Source organism: Schistocerca serialis, chromosome 4 (assembly GCF_023864345.2).
Source record: "Schistocerca serialis cubense isolate TAMUIC-IGC-003099 chromosome 4, iqSchSeri2.2, whole genome shotgun sequence".
In the NCBI taxonomy this organism is placed as follows: domain Eukaryota; kingdom Metazoa; phylum Arthropoda; class Insecta; order Orthoptera; family Acrididae; genus Schistocerca; species Schistocerca serialis.
In genome coordinates this window covers 429,506,942-429,526,676 of record NC_064641.1, presented here as the reverse complement: position 1 = coordinate 429,526,676, position 19,735 = coordinate 429,506,942, and the positions used below count along the sequence as shown (strand labels likewise).

At 42.6% G+C, this 19,735-nt stretch overlaps 1 protein-coding gene across 1 annotated transcript in view; it reads left to right on the top strand.

The window, feature by feature from the left end:
- LOC126474509 (serine/threonine-protein phosphatase 6 regulatory ankyrin repeat subunit A-like) overlaps positions 1-19,735 on the top strand; it is a 172,604-nt gene that overhangs the window by 144,395 nt on the left and 8,474 nt on the right. Inside the window, exon 10 of the mRNA XM_050101980.1 lies at positions 11,951-12,148. Coding sequence (XP_049957937.1) covers positions 11,951-12,148 — 198 coding nt within the window. The remainder of the gene's footprint in view (positions 1-11,950; positions 12,149-19,735) is intronic.

Genomic DNA, 19,735 nt, shown 5'->3' with positions numbered 1-19,735 from the left:
ATATTTCAGCTTGCTGCACTGTTGATCCCACTCTGCATCAGTGAACTGCACCTGGCACCTCCTGGACGGTCCATGTCAAATGTTAAATCATCATTAACAGGATTCGATCTGTTGGCAGTCAATTGATAAGTAGTGTTGAACAACAGCAACCTGTAATGACTTATCTGAGCTTCGATCAATGGCGCAGGCTTTGGATACAGTTGCACAGAGCTGACATCGGCTAACGGCTGGTTGACGTCGTGGCTTAGTGGCTGAGTGTTCCTCTTGCCCCTACCAGACGTTCCGGTGTTGACAGTGGTGAGCAGTGACTCGAATCTTGGCATACTAAGGATTAGGTCTATGGATGGGGTGATGACAGACTTCCGACCTGTCTGGTAATCATAAACTTGGCCGCCTTGGATTGCCACCTTGAATTTTTGAATTTCACCTCATTGCAGCAGCTTGGATTTTTTTAATATCCCACCAAATAGGACATCAGCCACAGTGGCATCAGAGAATAAGCCCAGTGGCAATCTTGAATTCTATATTTAGCACTAGTGAGCTATTTCCATCAACAGAACAGTGCCCCACGTTAGACTTTTCCACTTCCCACAATTATGAATAGACAACATCAGACCTTCTTCCACATCGACGCCATAAGAGTGAGGGAAAAACCCTTGTAGCGTAACTGAAATATTTTGAATTCCCCACCAAATTCTGAATTGCAATGGGCTTAATAGGGGAAATCTGGCATCAATGCACGACGTCATCGCTGATGTCATAGGGAAGAGAGAAATCCAACAGTGCGCTGTGTGCTTGTTCTCTCCAGAATATCCTGTTCAACTTTGTATTTGCAAAGTGATGTTGTTCAATAAACACAAAACGTAGCATGATATTGAAGTTCAACATATCAGTCCCATTCTTTTCCAATATAACTTTATTTCGTTTACTTGCTCCGTGTATAAATCACTTATGTCTTATATTTAACCTAAACCAAATTTGGATAACACTCCCTTTTGTGCCAGATATTGCTCGTTTTATAGGACTACACTGATGAGTATCATGTACAGAGTATTACACTCTGATCCAATAACGGGGGTATACTCACCACTAAATCATTTGTTGATGTAGTCAATAATTGCTTGCACTTTATTTAACATTTTATTATATTGCCAGGAACATCATTTGGGTTAAAAGGAATTCAAGACGTTTAGCAGTGGCACTATGTGCTATTACAACTTCACTCTCGTAATTCTTGGAGTTTAAAATGTTGAAATTTTTGGATAATGAGCACTGAGTTCAGTTGTCCATATAATACCTTTGGACAACAAACAAAAAATATATGTGTTTCTAACAAAGTCACGAAAATATCTGTAGTACTTTTAGATAACTTGCTGGGCCGCATCTGGTTTTTTTTTTTTTTCCTAGCTGTATGTGCACTAGTTCATTGGTTACGAACAACCTTAAGAGTTCCAACGGATTATCTCAATTATTTATTGTGACCTACAGTTCCTTAATTCCAGTAAATGAAGTTTTTCTTTGTTTCACAGATGTCATGAAACCATATCTACTCCACGTTCGGTACAGCCTGCCAGTAACACAATGTGAATAATTCACCTTCTCTGTGTAACGGTTTCTTTTTTTTATCACTCCCCTTCACCCCCCTCCCCTCCCCATACTACATGGGAGGAGAATGGGCTAATAGGGGAATAACAAGTAACTTTTCAGCCAAAACCTGTAAATCGTACACAAAATGTATTTACAGCTCCGTAGAACAGAACGATGACATTGAAAATTTATGCGGGACTGGGAATCGAACATGGATATCCTGCTTGTTGGAAATTGTCAACTTAATAATTTCGGCTGTCCGTGCACACTGCACGGCCAGACCTAAACTTCCATATGTCTTCGTCCATGTGTCATTAACTGCAAACGTACACTTACTGTAATTATCGTACAGGGGAGACATTAAGTCGAAAATCGCTTTCCAGCTGTCGGAAGATCGGCGGACAAGTATGAACTTGCAGTGCCCGTGTTTGAAGACAGAAATATGCAAAAAGTGGGTTGAGAGTTTGGATGCAAGGATCCGTAGATGGTAAGGCCCTGAGCGTTTGCTTTAAAATTCTCGCTTTCAACCGTTATTTGCATGGCATGATCTAAATATCTGCTTCAATAGTATCTGAACAGCCTAAGTCCAATTTATAGTAGAAATTGATACAAATCCCTTAAAATGAATGGGCCTCCTCCCTTTCTCATGTAGTCTTTGCAATAATAAAAAACTAATTTAAAGAAATACGTAGATTGACAAAGAACCCTTAAAACATAAATCACAATCCTCAGCTGGTATCAGTTAGTGGCAAGTGGTATCTGAAATTTTAAAGAAACTTGTGAACTCCAGAACATCAAGTAACTAACTAGTCACTGCTCCAATTTTTAGTAACCCCCTATCACCAGTAATAGACAGTTACATCAGAATAAAACTTCGACCGTTTGCAAAACCGTGAGACTGTAAAAGGATTCATGTACTTAAACTGATGACGAGCTACACTTATGAAACCCTAATAACAAACCTTAAGGATCACGCCACTCCCTAAGTTACTCAGCATACAGCTTTTAGCAATATGGCGAGACCTTTCGATGGTCAAAAACTCAGGCTTCACGCACAACAGTGCATTAAATAACTATTAAGAAAAGAGAATAGATCAGAAGACAACTGCCCCGTTACTCAGACGGGCAGACAAGCATCGCGTGGAACTTACTCGTAAAGGTGGCGTGGCATCCTTTGTATTAGGCTGAAGTCCACCTTCGTAATCTGCATCGAGATAAAATACGTTCATGTGCTACGCCTTGTGTCAAACCACCTTAATATATACGTTGTACAAACATACATCAGTAACAGAGGAAGGAACACAGCTTACTTTATCGTATGAGGCAATCATGTACACCCAAATTTTCACCAACATGCTCCACGGCGACAACAGCCCTGCCTTCTTTTCCACCAGTGCTTCTTGCCCGCGCCGTGCTGTCGCAGCGACGATCACGTGTCCCGGCGTCCAGGCAGGTCACCAAATTCCAGCACTGCGCGTGCTCCGTCCCTCCTGGCAGCAACCACAAGATACAACCGCGTGCCATCTTTTGCGCACTGCTCAAGAACTTATCGAAGGTCGCGCGCGCCCTCTCGTTACCAGCAAAATGACCAACCTGAGCGTGCGATGCTCTTGATCGATAGATCGCAAAGCGGATGTATCAATAAGTACGGTGCTTATGTTGTTTCAGACATGCATGTATTTCGATTAATTTTCCCCTGTACAGGGATTGCAGTGAGCGTACGAGCGCAGGTTAATGGAATATGGCCACCAAAATATGGAAATTCGGGTATGGCCATGGAGAATACACTGACAGCCGAAATAGTTCAGACAACTCCGCTTTCGAGTAACAGTCCAGCACAAATTTTCAGTGTTATCTTTCCATCTTACAGTTGGCAGTTGACATCATTCGCAACTGCGTACAAATTTCCTGTATTTCATAACAGCTGTGGTCGCCGCATTGCCTGTTCCTTCGGGCAAAAATGCATGTTAAACGGGCACAGCATCGTGCTTCTTTCAAACACAAGCACTGCAATATTGTTTTTATACATACATAAAGACGAAAAAATGTGACGAAAAGGCGAAAAACTTCACAATTGCTTACAAAATCTACACACATAAAAAAAAATTCTGCATCACCCCGGTTCCCAGAACTCCTGAAGATAGACGTTAGCTGTTGACATTGTATCACAGACACAGTCCCTTCGACTGATCAGATATGTCAATAAACCCACTCAAAGATGTAAAAACCATGCATGAGCAGCGCCTAATGCATGGAGGGAGTCTGACAGTTCCAGTCATTCCACCAGGAAGGAGGTTCTCGGCTGATGTTGTCTGTAGTTGAACCATGCCTAGACGCTCAAAACCGTGGTTCGGTCGCGTCCGCATTGTTACTTTGTGCCAGGAAGGGCTCTCAACAAGGGAAGTGTCCAGACGTCTCGGAGTGAACCAAAGCGATGTTGTTCGGACATGGGGGAGATACAAAGTGACGGGATCCGTCGATGACATGCCTCGCTCGGGCCGCCCAAGGGCTACTACTGCAGTGGAAGACCGCTACCTCGGGTTATAGCTCGGAGGAATCCTGACAGCAACACCATAATGTTGAATAATACTTTTCGTGTAGCCACAGGACGTCGTGTTACGTCTCAAACTGTGCGCAATATGCTGTATGATGCGCAACTTCATTCCCGACGTCCATGGCGAGGTCCATCTTTGCAACCACGACACCATGCAGCGCAGTACACATGGGCCCAACAACATGCCGAATGGACCGCTCAAGATTGGCATCACTTTCTCTTCACATGTATGTGTCGCATATGGCTTCAACCAGACAATCGTCGGAGACGTGTCTGGAGGCATTCCGGTCAGGCTGAAAGCCTTAGACAGACTTTCCAGCAAGTGCAGCAAGGTGGAGGTTCCCTGCTGTTTTGGGGTGGCATTATGAGAGGCCGACGTACGCCGCTAGCGGTCATGGAAGGCTCTGTAACGACAGTACGATACGTGAATGCCTTCCTCCGACCGATATTGCAACCATATCGGCAGCATATTGGGGAGGCATTCGTCTTCATGGACGACAATTCGCGCACCCATCGAGCACCTTTTGTGAATGACTTCTTTCCGGATAATGACATCGCTCGACTACAGTGGCCGGCATGTTCTCCAGACAAGAACCCTATCGACAACGCCTGGGATGGATTGAAAATGGCTGATTATGGACGATGTGACCCATCAGCGACTGAGGAATGCACGAAATCGCCGTTGAGGCGTGGGACAATGTGGACCAACAGTGCCTTGATGAATTTGTGGATAGTATGCCACGACGAATACAGGCATGCATTAATGCTAGAGGATGTGCTACTGGGTAGTAGAGGTACCGGTGTGTACAGCAATCTTGACCACCACCTGTGAAGTTCTTGCTGTATTGTGGTACAACATGCAATGTGTTGTTTTCATGATAGAAAGGGCATAAATGATGCTTATGTTGATCTCTATCTCAATTTTCTGTACAGGTTCTGCAACTGTCGGAACCGAGATGATGCAAAACTTTTTTTGATGTGTTTATAAAAACATACATTATTTAATGTAATGCTGTTTTTTGTAATATAACTTCCGCTCTTTTACTAAAAAGTTAAAGTTCCTGCATGGGAGAAAAGTGTTTTTATTTGTTTATTGTTTTGGTGGGTGTTGGAGAGGATGGGCGATCTGTAGTGTGAAAGGCTTGTGTATAAGACAGGCGTCCGTTGTGTAGTAACTATGGAAAGGCCGGTCGGAGTGGCCGAGAGGTTCTACGCGCTAGAGTCTGGAACTGCACGACCGCTACGGTCGCAGGTTCGAATCCTGCCTCGGGCATGGATGTGTGTGATGTCCTTAGGTAAGTTAGGTTTAAGTAGTTCTATGTTCTAGGGGACTGATGACCTCAGAAGTTAGGTCCCATAATACTCAGAGCCATTTGAAACATTTAACTATGGAAAGGAAGGTAGGTGTTGGGGTTGATGATGCGAAGACAGAAAGGGAAGACGAGCTTCATGTGTGGGCAGGAAAGTAGTATGAAGAGGAGAGGTAATACGTAGGTTTGGAGAGGGAAGATGGAAATGGAGATCCTATTTTGGAGTGGGATGGGTGGGGTAAGGTAATAGTTGAGTGGATGTAATAGTCTGGGTGGGGAAGTCAGTGGAAGTTGCGTTGGGATAGGTTGCAGAGTGTGCGTAAGTGTAGGGACGGTGGGATATGTTCATGCAGGCTTAGCAGCACCCCAGGACTGGTGATTCTAAAATTTACGAAAAGTGTGGTACAAGTAGAACTGTTTCCATTGTGGGTGAATAGAGGTGAAAATGTGACCAGATAGTAAATGATCCGTATGGGGGAAGATAAACACATGCCAAAACGAAGACATATTGCATGGCGCTCAAGGATTTGGGGGAGTGGTGAAACTAGGCTGCAGAGACTATCCAGGCAACACTGGCATAGGAGAAGACAGCACGGGTCAAGTTTCTGTAAGTAGGGTTACAGTGGAGGGTTGTAATCCCATGATCGGATGGTTTTAGCCTACTGTTAGTTTTCGGAATTAGTTGCTGGTCGAGCACTAGTCCGATACATTTTAATATATTGGACAACTGGAAAGGAAAAATGAAAATGGTTAGGTAAAATTCATGGATGCGGAAGTTACAGGTAGTTTGTCCCATAATTAGTAACTGTGCTTTGGACAGATTTAGCTTCAAACCCACTAGTTAAACCAATAGGAAAACTGGTAACATGGAGATAACATTGATATTTCTGGAGTGTTGGGTTGAGGGCTACAAAAAACAGTGAGGTGAATAGGAGGGTTCATATCAGTTATGTACAATGTACAAAGGAGGGCAGAGAGGTTGGAGCTTTGGGACACATTTTCAGCAGTATAGAAAGTATAGGAATTGGGGTGTTAACAGTAACAATGGATGCTCACTTAGATTTTTTGACAACGGATGTTCATTTAGATTTTTTGACTTAGTTAATTACATAATTTTAGAGTTTTGAGAAGTGGCGGGAATACTTTATGTACATGGATATATGCTCGGCGTGAAGGAATAAGAAAATCGACGATTTTCTGTTGTTAAGTTAGTGAGATAGAATATGTCACGTACATGAACTGGTCATCAGAGAACGAAGCTTCTGGCGAAATCGTCGAACTCGTTATCCTCTGAGTAGCTCATTCCGCTGCTGATGAACTTATAGCCGTGAAAGACCTTCAGAATAATGTCGATCACATCGTGTTGACGATATAGCATGTCTAACAACTGCTAAATCACAAGTTCGAAGTTTTAGTTGTTTTATGCGGCTGCTTTCTCAAGGTGGAGAGAAGTCTGAAATACTTCCGATGAAGTCAGCAGAGTTTAGCATCATCTGTAAATGGATAATTAGTCGAGATATGACACCAAAACAAATAAAATACAACGCTATGTTCCTTAACGTAATAACACCAAAATCAAGATTGTCGTGTGTCACCTCAGCATAAAATTGCATCTAAAATAGGTGAGGCACTGTGAAAATAGAGCGCTGTGAATTGTTTGCTTGTATGCCGATCCTGGAACAACTGTAGTAGATTTTATCCAATAACGCATACAGAGGCAATTCTCATCGTGTCTTATGCAGATAGGTGCAATGAGAAAGCTGCCGCACATCAAGATTTAGATTAAACGTCTGCAATCTAACTTTAGACCTAACATTACCATGAATGCTGTTTTACTGATCTAGCGCCTCTGTCTTCCATCGGAGAGACCTAACATATGACGTCCTGTCTATGAACTAAATGATTTGGAACGTAGGCTTCAGGTTTTGTCTCCTCCTACACGTATGCAAATATTATAACATTAGCTGCTGTTGCTGTTCTTGTTTCAAATCTATTTATTACCATCTATATCAATTTTATGTTGGCATTATGACCACTATATTCGCCAGTTTCTTGATTCAATAATTTCCTTAGTTTTATTGGGTGGACGCCAGCAATCTACGTCTCATCGGGTACTGTGACGGAACGATGAGTTCTTCTTATGTCTATAGTTGTCTACTGCACTGCCGACTTTATACCCTGGTTCCGAGACTGTAGAAACGTTAAGTACGCTCCGTTTATACACTTCAATGTCCACCGCCAAACATATATAGTGCGCGCAAAATGCCATGGCTGCTAGATGCACAGTAGATGCGGAAGCGTGGGGGAGAGCAGCAGTGGTTGTGCGATGGTGAGGAGGGGTGGGGGGGGGGGGTACTGCTCAGAGCTCTGGGAGGGAAACGCCGAGGTCTGGAGGGGAAGTGCCTTTATAAACTGCAGCCTACGCTCAAATTTTTTGTAAATATTAAGTGGGGCCCCTCCATGCCCACACTTGCATCGTGACCATTTGAAAAGATCTAATGTCACCTCTGGTTTCGTTAGTATCTAAAAAGCATTCCGCCGAAAACAGAGTGATTTATTTCCACTGGCTTGTTAATCATTTGTTAATTTCAGAGAAACGTAATGAGTAGCGAATTTTAAGTAACACCTAACTTTTTTCTGGCTGACATGCTTCTTTTGCAAAAACACTGCGGAGTTTAGACTTTCTCACCTTATTAACATGCTGTGAAGACACAATTGCGAGAGAATTTTGGAACAGTGGTTTATTAAGCTTATTAATTGAGGAACTGAGGAAAGGTGAAATCAGCAGCTTAAGAAAAAGCGCATACGCGGTACAAAAAACCGTGTAATGTCTTCACATGTGATGTTCCAAAACCTATAGCATTTCTCGTTTCATCAGCTGTCGCTGGCCATTAATAATTACATTCTTTCACCGAAAAAGTCTGCAGTTATTGGAATAACACGGTAGATAATGAAGTTTTATGTATTAACGATATAGTACAACACTCCCTCTTTGTGTGATATCATTCGCCAAAATCTCATTTAGATATCTGAAACCGTTTACGAAATATGAGGAATGTTGTGCATATTTCACTCTGGTTTTATTGCTAGCGCGGCGCTATCTGAAATGAGTGTGCTACATCAGATCAGTTTTCTCGGAATTGATGACAGTCTAAAGAAGAATTCAATTTGTTAGTTAAATTTCATACGCAACAACATACTACGTAATATGTACCAGACGCAAAATCACAGCGATTTCTGTTTTTCACTGCACGCTTTTCTTAATCTGGCACCGTCTTACTTTCACGTGAATATCACAATAACTAGGACCATTAACGAAATGATTTGCACATCACCATGAACCTACTATACAAAAAAATTAGTAAAGCAAAAATGAAATTTTTTACCTAAGAGTTTCCTTAAAATTGCTTTAGAAAGTTTCAGGGTGCCCGCCTCGAAAGGTGGAAAACTCTTATCGGCCCCACCTTCCGAACAAACGAAGGAACTCACCCAGCGCTGTGGACGAAAACTGGTTCCTGCGCCTTAGCCTCCACACCCTGCGCGAGCTGTCGTAGACCAAATCCTTCGCCTTGCTGGGCACAATCAGTTCTCGGTGGCAGTTGAGGTGTTGCATTAGAGTTCGACATTTTGGTGTTAACGCGTCTGCACTGGCCGCGGTACTGCGGGCCGGCCTTGCTGTAGTCATCGCACTGTCTGAGAATAGGAAATTAACTTGCTTAACGACCTTCGCATCCTTATGAGTTGTCGCATCAATAATAGTAAGTGTTCTTGCCATGCTTTGGTACTCGAAAGTGTGTTTGTAACGTTATTTCTAATTGAAGCGGCCTCTACTGCATACTGAAACGTATGATCTTATCATTTCAGGTTCAGTTCCTTGTTGAATATCACTTTCCTGATCATCTAATTTCCCAAAAACCGTTCATCTTTAGTTATTGTCCGATCCTGTTTAATTCATTGGTCTCATTCTGATATCTAGCGCCTCTCCCCCCCCCCCCCCCCCCCTCCTCCAAAAAGAAACGTTATGCTTCTGCTGTGATGGTGTTAGCTGACTGAAGAAACTTACAAATCTTAATGAAATGTTATCCAGTTTCTACTGCATGACATAAGCTTTGATGGATAATTGAACTGGAACTAATACAACTCTAGATGGCAGGCTTGTAAGGGAGTGATTATTAGAGCTATCATTCTTTTGTCATTCACAAAGACATCAGTGGTACGAGCACGGTGCTCACAACCCGAACCACACGCCACTGTTAAGCACTAATGAAGGACTCGGTGCCTTACTTCGATTGCACATAATTCATTACGGTCAATCCAACACATTTATTTCAAATAACAAATGAAGTTTCATTTGAATTTGTCTGATATTAAACAGGAATAGAAAAACAATTTCAATATCAGCTGATTTAGTGTGTAAAGCGCGAGTTAAACCAATAACGAGACAAACTAAACAATTCACCGTAATTGAAAAGAAAGAGCAAAACAAAATTGAATCAATACACCCTACTGACAAATATCCAAAAAACCTTACAATACTACTCAAAAGAATACACTGAAGTGGGGAGCAGTCATTCACCCGACAGAAGACTTCAAAATGAGGTCAATAACACAGCTGAGTGCCCCAGAAAACAGCTAGACATTAAATACACTTCATTTCACGAATAACAAATACTCATTAACATTACGCCACCCCCGTTTGAACTGCAGTGTCCCAAAGAAACAGGCGCTTATTCTGAAAGAACAATTTTTTTATATGTTTAAATTCGATCATTAAGGAATTCCAAAAGATATCCAATCGAACCCCCCCCCCCCCCCCCGTTTAAGTTGAGGCACAAATCTTTCCCCTTTCTAGGCGGGGGCTGAGCCAGAAACACAGAATGCCACAAAAACAGTTTTGCTGTGAAATCTGGACACCCGGAAGCAGTAACAGACAAGGAGTCGCCACCCACAAATAACACAGGCTAAGTGTCAGGCTGGGAGCACATCCTACGAGCACTTGTTCACACTATGCTCACCACAAACTTTAGAGCTTCCGGCCGAACATCCGCTTGCGGTGGCTGCCAGAAGGCCGAAGCAACCAACAGGCCCACGCCGTGCTTCTCACACAGGCACCTCAATTTGTACAAACATCTAGGCCAACACCAACACCGGACTCCCCTCTCACTGCGAGGCTTGGCACAGTTTATATGAAATGCCTTCCAGGAAACCAGTAACCGCCGCAGGAGTTTCACGATTAGCAAACAGACCCATCGTAACAGACATCACACATGTGCTCACGCCCGAGCCACAACTCCACCAGTCTCACCGGCCGCCCCAAACCGACTGCCTCTCGCCGTCCCGCGCGCCCAAGCCGAAAACGCAAAGATGCTCACGCCAAGGGACGCGCCAAAGATAACAAGTCGATCGCTGCTGATCGACCAGCGATCTGGCTCAGCCAGAAGAATATATAAAAAGATGCACCACAAAGAAATTACTCGACTGGGACGGAAATCGGTAAATGTGCTGTACATGTACAGGCAAACAAATGATTACCATTTCAGAAATGCTGGATGATTTATTAAACAGAAAGACATTCACAAATTGGGCAACTCAGTAACCCTTCGATCCAGCTCTGGCTCTTACGCCAGCAATTATTCGGCTTGGCCATGACTGCTAGAGTTGGTGGATGTCCTCGTGAGGGATATCATGCCAAAATCTGTCAAACTGGGGCGCTAGATCGTCAAAGTCTCGAATTGATTGGTGGGCGTTGCCCATAATGCTCCAAACGTTCTCAAACGGGGAGGGTCCGGTGACCTTGCCGGCTAAATTAATGTTTGACAAGTATAAAGACAAGTAGTAGAGTCTCTCTGGATTGGTGAAAAGTAAGCGCAGTATGGTTGCCAGGAACGGCAGCACAATGGGACATCGACTGTCGTCGACATACCGCTCTGCTCTAAGGGTGTCGTGGATGACAATCAACGGGGTCCACCACTCACGATTGTCGGGGTGTATGACGGGTAACAGGTCATGTTGACATTCCATCGCTGTCGGAAGCGACCTCGCTGGTTATCAGGGCTCAGTTCAAAGAGGGGCTCATTACTATAGGCAATACTACTCTACTAAATTAGAATATAGGCCGAAGACGTGTATGGAGACGCCCAGAAACCGGTGGGACGCGAGCTACACATATACATCAAATCTACTGACATCCGAACCCTTTGAATAATTTCTTCGTGTTGTGTCGTTCTTTTTTTTATATAAAATTAATTCTCGGGAAATATAAAAAAAATGGTTCAAATGGCTCTGAGCACTATGGGATTTAACATCTGAGCTAACTACTTAAACCTAACTAACCTAATGACATCACACACATCCATGCCCGAGGCAGGATTCGAACCTGCGACCGTAGCGGTCACGCTCTCGTGAAATATCGCTGTACTGCTTTACACTGTGCTATTATACTAGCAAGCTTCTGGATGTTGTCATTGCCGAAACTTGAGCATCGTGTCTTATGCAACAGGTGTTGCTAGAACTGTGCAAAGGTGGCTGCAACATGTCAGCGAGGGATGCAGAGGGCTCGCCGGCCCTACATATCGCTGTCGCCAAGGGCCATGTGGACTGTGCCAAAGTCCTTTTGGAGGAAGGGGCCAACGCTGAAGAGAAAGACGCCGCAGGACTCACGGCCATTGTGCTAGCGGCCAAACAATGTCAACCGAAAGTAAGTGCCAAACAAATTTCCGTTTATTCAGTGCTCTCTACAGACAATTATGACAATATTTCAATAAATAAATTCATGTAGGAATAATTTACGCGTGAACAACAGATGTCACTGTCCAATTGGCACTCTATTTCGGCAAACGACCACGTTGACGTCATCAGGAGCGTTGATTCAGTTTGTTAGTGCACCTGACGATGGCAGCATGCTCACTCTCCGAAACAGTGTACCCGTTGGATACTGTCATCCGGCAGTTCACCCGTGAACTATTTCGACACCAAGTACGCCGTGGAAGAATCACAAATAAATTCATTCTTGGCGACAATATTTAAAGCTATAGCTGATTGTGATACGCGAAAAGTATTTTATCGGGATATATCGCCACTCTGGAAGTTCTTCGTTCATATTGTGAGCTGTATGTCAAGAATTGATCTACTATCGATAGTAAATAGACAAAGCCCTTTTCTATGAAGCTATGCTCTTTTTTATGAATGTTAATGATCCACAGTCATGGTATGGTATCACTACCACGTACTACACAAGATGCCCCTTTATGTGAATATAAACATTGCAAAGTCCAACACAGCAGTCAGCATTCCGGACATTACGTCCTGACTTGTCTTTGTGTACCTTTCAGTTACTCTTGCACATAGCGGAAAATCTGTCAGCCGAATATGACTAAACTGTTTCTTTTATCATATACTGATCAACAACTGAAAAGACAATAGGAGGGCCTTGGCAGCGGGTGTCGACCAGAGGACGTTACTACAACCATATATCTATCATGCGATCAAGAACAGATAAATGGCACAAGAAAAGCAGTGATAGTAGCAGTAACACTGAACTAAGATACTATAATGAACTAAAACCTGTCAAACAAATTATACAAATTGCCTGGTTTTCTCGGTACGACGTGAATCGAAGATTAGTAAAGCTTAGAATTACACGTCGTCCAGTAAAGTAATAAGCTGTTTAATGTTGAGGAAGAAAGACGCCATTGTGTGCACAAAGCATCGGATTTAAAAAATACACCTCGATCTCATAATCAGGTTCAAGATTACAAAGAACGAAGGGTGCGTGAACCGTTGAGGAGCTACGCGTGTGCATACCAAACCACATTTCATTTCACTGCAAGCTCTGCACGCAGGTTGGTTGGAAAATAATTGTGCTAATATTAGCATCATACGGATGGAATGATATAAAAGTTACCTAAGGAAAACGAATGCAACTTAAATGAATAGGTCTTACCATAATCACCAGGACTGCAGTCGTCGTCTCCGAAGTGCTACGATCCCAGAATACATCCAGCTTCCAAATACATTAGCTCAAATGGCCCAGATGACCAGTCAAATCGCTGATTGGCTATGACACAGAGCATCTCACCAAACACGATAAACATTCTACAGCGACTCCACAAAAAGGGAAGGCAAAGAGTTGTCACGACTATTCGATGCTGATAACTGGACGTTCTTGTTGAACATAGCAAAGACTGGAATGAGATTTTCACTCTGCCGCGGAGTGTGCGCTGATATGAAACTTCCTGGCAGATTAAAACTGTGTGCCCGACCGAGACTCGAACTCGGGACCTTTGCCTTTCGCGGGCAAGTGCTCTACCAACGTTTTTTATTTAATCCCCTTTTTTGTTTTTTTTTATTTTTTTTTGTAGTTTTTCTTTTTTTGACCACTTTTTTCCCTTAAAAAGCCCCTTAGGAAAATTGAACTAAAAAAACACACCAAAGTGCCACCGTCAGATGATTATAGGGTAATATAACCAGCAGTATAAAATGGTATAACAGGAGTAGGATTCGTTATGAATAGGAGAGAGTGTGTTTCTGTGAACAGTTCACTGACAGGATCGTTCTTATTAGAATCGACAGCAAACTAACACCGACGACGATAGTTCAGGTATACATACCGATCTCGCAAGCTGAAGATGAAGAGATAGAGAAAGTGTATGAGGATATTAAAAGGGTAATACGGTATGTAAAGGGGAATGAAAATCTAATAGTCTTGGGGGACTCGAATGCAGTTGAAGGGGAAGGAATAGAGGAAAAGGTTACAGGAGAATATGAGCTTGGGACACGGAATGAGTGAGGAGAAAGATTAATTGAGTTCTGCAACAAGTTTTAGCTAATAATAGCGAATACGCTTTAAAGAATCACAAGTGGTGGAGGTATACTTGGAAAAGGCTGAGTGATACGGGAAGATTTCAGTTAGATTACATCATGATCAGGCAGAGATTCCGAAATCAGATACTGGATTGTGAGGCGTACCAAGGAGCAGATACAGACTGAGATCACAATACAGTAGTGATGAAGAGCAGGGTACAGTTTAAGACAGTAGGCAGGAAGAATCAATAATTAAGGAAGTGGGACACGGAAGTTCTAAGGAATGACGAGATGCGGTTGAAGATCTCTAAGGCTATAGTTACAGCAATAAGGAATAGCTCAGTAGGCAGTAGGTAACTGCGAATAAACCATGGGTATGAAAAGAAACACTTCAGCTGATTGATGAAAGGTGGAAGTTCAAAAATGTTGCGGGAAACTCAGGAATACAGTAATTCAAGCTGCTGAGAATGAAATAAATAGGAAGTGCAGGGAAGATAGGACGAAATGGCTGCAGGAAAAATGTGAAGACATCGAAAAAGACTGTCGGAAGGATAAACTCAGCATACAGGAAAGTCAAAACAACCTTCGGTGACATGAAAAGCAAGGGTGGTAAGATTAAGAGTGCTACAGGAATTCCACTGTTAAATGCAGAGCAGAGTGCGGATAGGTGGAAAGAATACATTGAAAGTCTCTATGAGGAGGAAGATTTGTCTGATGTGATAGAAGAATAAATAAGATTCTATTTAGAAGAAATAGGGGATGCAGTATAAGAATCAGAATTTAAAAGAGCTTTGGAGGACTTATGGTGAAATATGGCAGAAAGATTAGATAACATTCCATCAGAATTTCTAAAATCATTCGGGGAAGTGGCAACAAAACGACTATTCACGTTGGTGTGTAGAATGTATGAGTCTGGCGACATTACATCTGACTTTCGGAAATGCATCATCCACACAATTCCGAAGACGGCAAGAGCTGGGAGGTGCGAGAATTGTCGCACAATCAGGTTAACAGCTCATGCATCCAAGTTGCTTACAAGAATAATAAACAGAAGAATAGAAAAGAAAACTGAGAATGCGCTAGATGACGATCAGTTTGGTACGACAGAGGCCATTCTGACGTTGCGGTTAATAATGGAAGCAAGGCTAAAGAAAAATCTAACTGGAAAAATCATTTGACAGTGTAAAATGGTGCAACATGTTCGAAATTCTGGAAAAAGTAGAGGTAAGCTATAGCCAAGAGGGAATAATAAGAGTGGATGACAAAGAACGAAGTGCTCGTATTAAAAGGGGTGTAAGACAAGGATGTAGCCTTTCTCCTCAACTATTCATTCTGTACACTGAGGAAGCAGTGATGGAAATAAAAGGAAAGTTCAGGAATGGAATTAAAGTTCAAGGTTAAAGGATATCAATGATACGATTCGCTGATGACATTGCTATCCTGAGTGAAAGTGAAGAAGAATTACATGATCTCCTGAACGGAATGAACAGTCTAATGAGTACACAGTATGGAATGAGAGTAAATCGATAGAAGACGAAGGTAATGAGAATTAGTATAAATGAGAACAGCGAGAAACTTGACATCATGATTGGTGGTCAAGAAGTAGATGAAGTTAAGGAACTCTACTACCTAGGCAGTATAATAAGCAATGACGGACGGAGCAAGGAGGACATCAAAAGCAGACTATCTATGGCAAAAAAGGCATTCCTGGCCAAGAGAAGTCTACTAATATCAAATGTCGGCCTTAATTTGAGGAAGAAATTTCTGAAAATATACGGCTTGGAGTACAGCATTGGATGGTGGTGAAACATGGACTGATCGAAAACCGGAACAGAAGAGAATCGAAGCATTTGAGACGTGGTGCTCCAAACGAATGTTCAAAATTAAGTAGACTGATAAGGTAACGAATCGGAGAGGAAAGGAATATGTGGAAGATACTGATAAGGAGAAGGGAGAGGATGACAGGACATCTGTTAAGACATGGGGGAATGATTTGTGTGGTACTAGAGGGAGCTGTAGAGGGCAAAACCCGTAGAGGTTGGAATACAGAGATTGTAATACACCCAGAAAATAACTGAGGACGTAGGTTGCAAGTGCTACTCTGAGATGAAGAGGTTAGCACACGAGAGGGATTCGTGGGGGCTCATCAAACCATTGTTATTCTCTGTTGAAACGACAGCACTTACTTTACATGTACTGCAGTCCTCTTTTGTAAATAACAAAAAAATTCTCTTGTAATATCCTTTCCCAAACCTGAAAAATTATTCTGATGTACAACATGGCCATCTAGCTCACAACAAATATTCTGTTCAAATTAAAAAGTACTGCAATCGAGAAAACCTTGTAAATACCGTATTTAATGGTCTGTGTGTTACATTATTGCTCTAGTACACACCAATAATCAGTAAGTGAAATTAAATTAAGAAGAAGTGTTATCAGTAAGCAGTTACAAGTTAAAAACAATTTTGAATACAGGATTTGGACAGAAATATGGAAATATCACCAGAAATGCACGTTTTAACAAAAATGTAGCTATTCCTGCAGGTTGCACTACTGCATTTGACCGTGAAGGGCACCTATGAAATGCTCTCAATACGTTAACATGTCAGTTACGATCAGAACAGTGTACTGTGTAGTTGTAAGTGCATTACGGCTGAGTTAATTGTTGATGGTCGTAGGGTGAGTGCATCGGTGACCAAAAGAGCCGAAGTACTTGGTGCTTCAAGAGGCAACATACAGAATATTTATACCACAGACAGGAAAAGCGGAGAAACATCATCTGTTAAGTCTGAACGCGGACGAAAGCATCTCCTGAGTGATCGTGACAGACGGCCATTGAAGGGGATTGTGATAAGAAATAAGAGGACGACAATTACAACAGTCACTGCAGAACTGAATGTCAACTCGCTAACCGAGTAAGCGCAAAAAAAGGGGGGAAACGCGTAGCTGAAGTCATAAAACCAGGACAGTGGAGCAGTGGAAGTAAGTCATTTTGAGGAAAAGACTAGTGTTTAACGTCCCACCGACAACGAGGTCATTAGAGGCGGAGCACAAGATCGGATTAGGGAAGGATAGGGAATCACCCCGGAATTTGCCTGAAGCGATTTTAGGGTAATCACGGAAAACCTAAATCAGGTTGGCCGGACGCGGATTTGAACCGTCGTCATTCCAAATACGAGTCCAGTGTGCTAACCACTGCGCCACCTCGCTCGGTGTAATTCATTTGGTCGCGTGAGTCTTGTTTCACACCAACTTCTGGCAAAGTTTACGCCTCAGAAATGAAACTTGGTGGGGGTTCGGTGATGATTTGGGCAGCCATGTCGTGGTACTCCATGGGTCCCATTACGGCTGTGCGAGGTCTCATTGCTGGCGAGGATTATGTGATCATCAGGTGCATCCCATGATACAATGTACGTTCCCCGTTGGTGGTTTTGAGTTGCTTGACCAGAGAACCCCTGATCATACAGTTCGCATCGTCCAGAACTGCTTTTGTGAGGCGATAATGAATGTTCGCGTACCTCCTGGCCACCAGAGTCACCATATCTCAGTATTATTTAGCCTTTTTGGTGTACTTGGGGAATAGGATACTTGATCGCTACGCAACTGCGTCATCGTTACCTGAACCTACCACTATTTTCCAGGAAGACTGGTGTATGAGTTTCTTGTAGCTTAGTTATCCATTATGCGACGACCTGAAGCTTCTTTGAATGCGACCGGTATTCTTACACTGGGTTATGTGTTGTGGGTAATGTATTGTGATTCTGTGTTTTCACATTTTTGTCCACTTCCTGTAGAAGTTGTTGGCAACTATCACAAATTTCAATTTTCAAGATAGGGGAACATGGGGTGACATGAAAGGAACTGAGCTCATTTGCTAATATCACGTCTTACAGGGTAGAATAAATTCTCCCTTTTCAAGGTACAAGATGGTGCAGGAGCAACCAAGTATGGCTTAAATGTCCACACATTATGTAACAAGTTTTAAAAATACGCAGAATTTCAATCACATTAAAACATCCTGAGTGAAGGACTCACAACTCCAAATTGATTTAGTATGTTATACAGCACTTAATATACAGCTACTGCAGAAACACAACCTCATATTACACGGGAACAAAAACGGCAGAAAATGCCGATGTCATTCTTTCATGTGATTCTAAAATAAGCACCAGATTGAAACAGCGACCACAAGACATCATGTGTTCCTAGCTACACTATCCTCCAAGTGTCTATAACATTATTCTCTAATAAACAAGTTGTCGACAAGAAATTCGGTGCGCTTATTTCTGAACGTTGACCATAAACATGAACTAGCAGATCCTTCCTGTTTTTTGGTTACTAAGACTCTTTTCACACGTCTGCACTTAACTCTTTTATGCTTTATGTTCCAAAAGGTTATTTACACGTAAAATCTTTCTGACGGTTCAGATTTATGGGTTTACTACCGTCATAAAATCATTTACGTCGAAAAAGAACAAATGCGGTCGAAATTACCTCTTCGCTTAGCTCCGCTTCGCGTGATTCAGTACCGCAGCCCTTCACCCTCAACCTTGAGTAACTGACTATGCGTAAATAATCGCTAAGACACGCACCCTCACAGTCAGAGAGTTTTGTCGACGTCTTAATATTCACCGGGATTTGAACTCAAGACCAACTGATACGACTGTGACAGTTCACCTCATCAAGGAAACTCTTGTTGAAAATAACAGGATGGTCAGTCATATATATCCTGAAAAAATTGTACAGGTATTACAAGATACGTTGTGCTGATAAATAACTGTTAGAAAAAGAGTTCAGTACGTTGCGGAGCTATTTATGAGTTAGCTAGAATTGAAATCAGCGAACCAGGCCCTTGCAGGCAAATTAAAGCGGTCCCACAGATACAAAAAAATGTTCAGATGTGTGTGAAATCTTATGGGACTGAACTGCTACGGTCATCACTACCTAAGCTTACGAACTACTTAACTTAAATTATCCTAAGGACAAACACACACACCCATGCCCGAGGGAGGACTCGAACCTCCGCTGGGACCAACCGAACAGTCCATGACTGCAGCGCCACTAGACCCATCGGCTAATACCGCGCGTCCGACAGATGCAATTAGTGGCAGTTATCTCATAGCGTAGATAACAGCGCCGAGACTGCTCAGCCTTTGGCTCGTGTTCGATCCTCACTACCGTCCCATGTCGGATATTTGTGTCGCTCGCTTTTTCGGTTTTAGGAAACCAAACGAAGAACACGTTTGGTGACACCGTCTCTGACGGGCCACTTGGATCCGATTGCGCCATGGCCTGATTGGCTAAGTTCAATGCTAACTAACTCGGAAATGGTGCAACGTATCAACTTTTTTCTTAACATTTATTTTCCTGCGCAACCTACCCTGCATCACCCTTGTAAACTTTTCAGACTGTTTCTGACCTTGTACGAATACATACAATAAATAGTAAGGCACTGTTGATCAGACACGAGTATAGTTTTGTT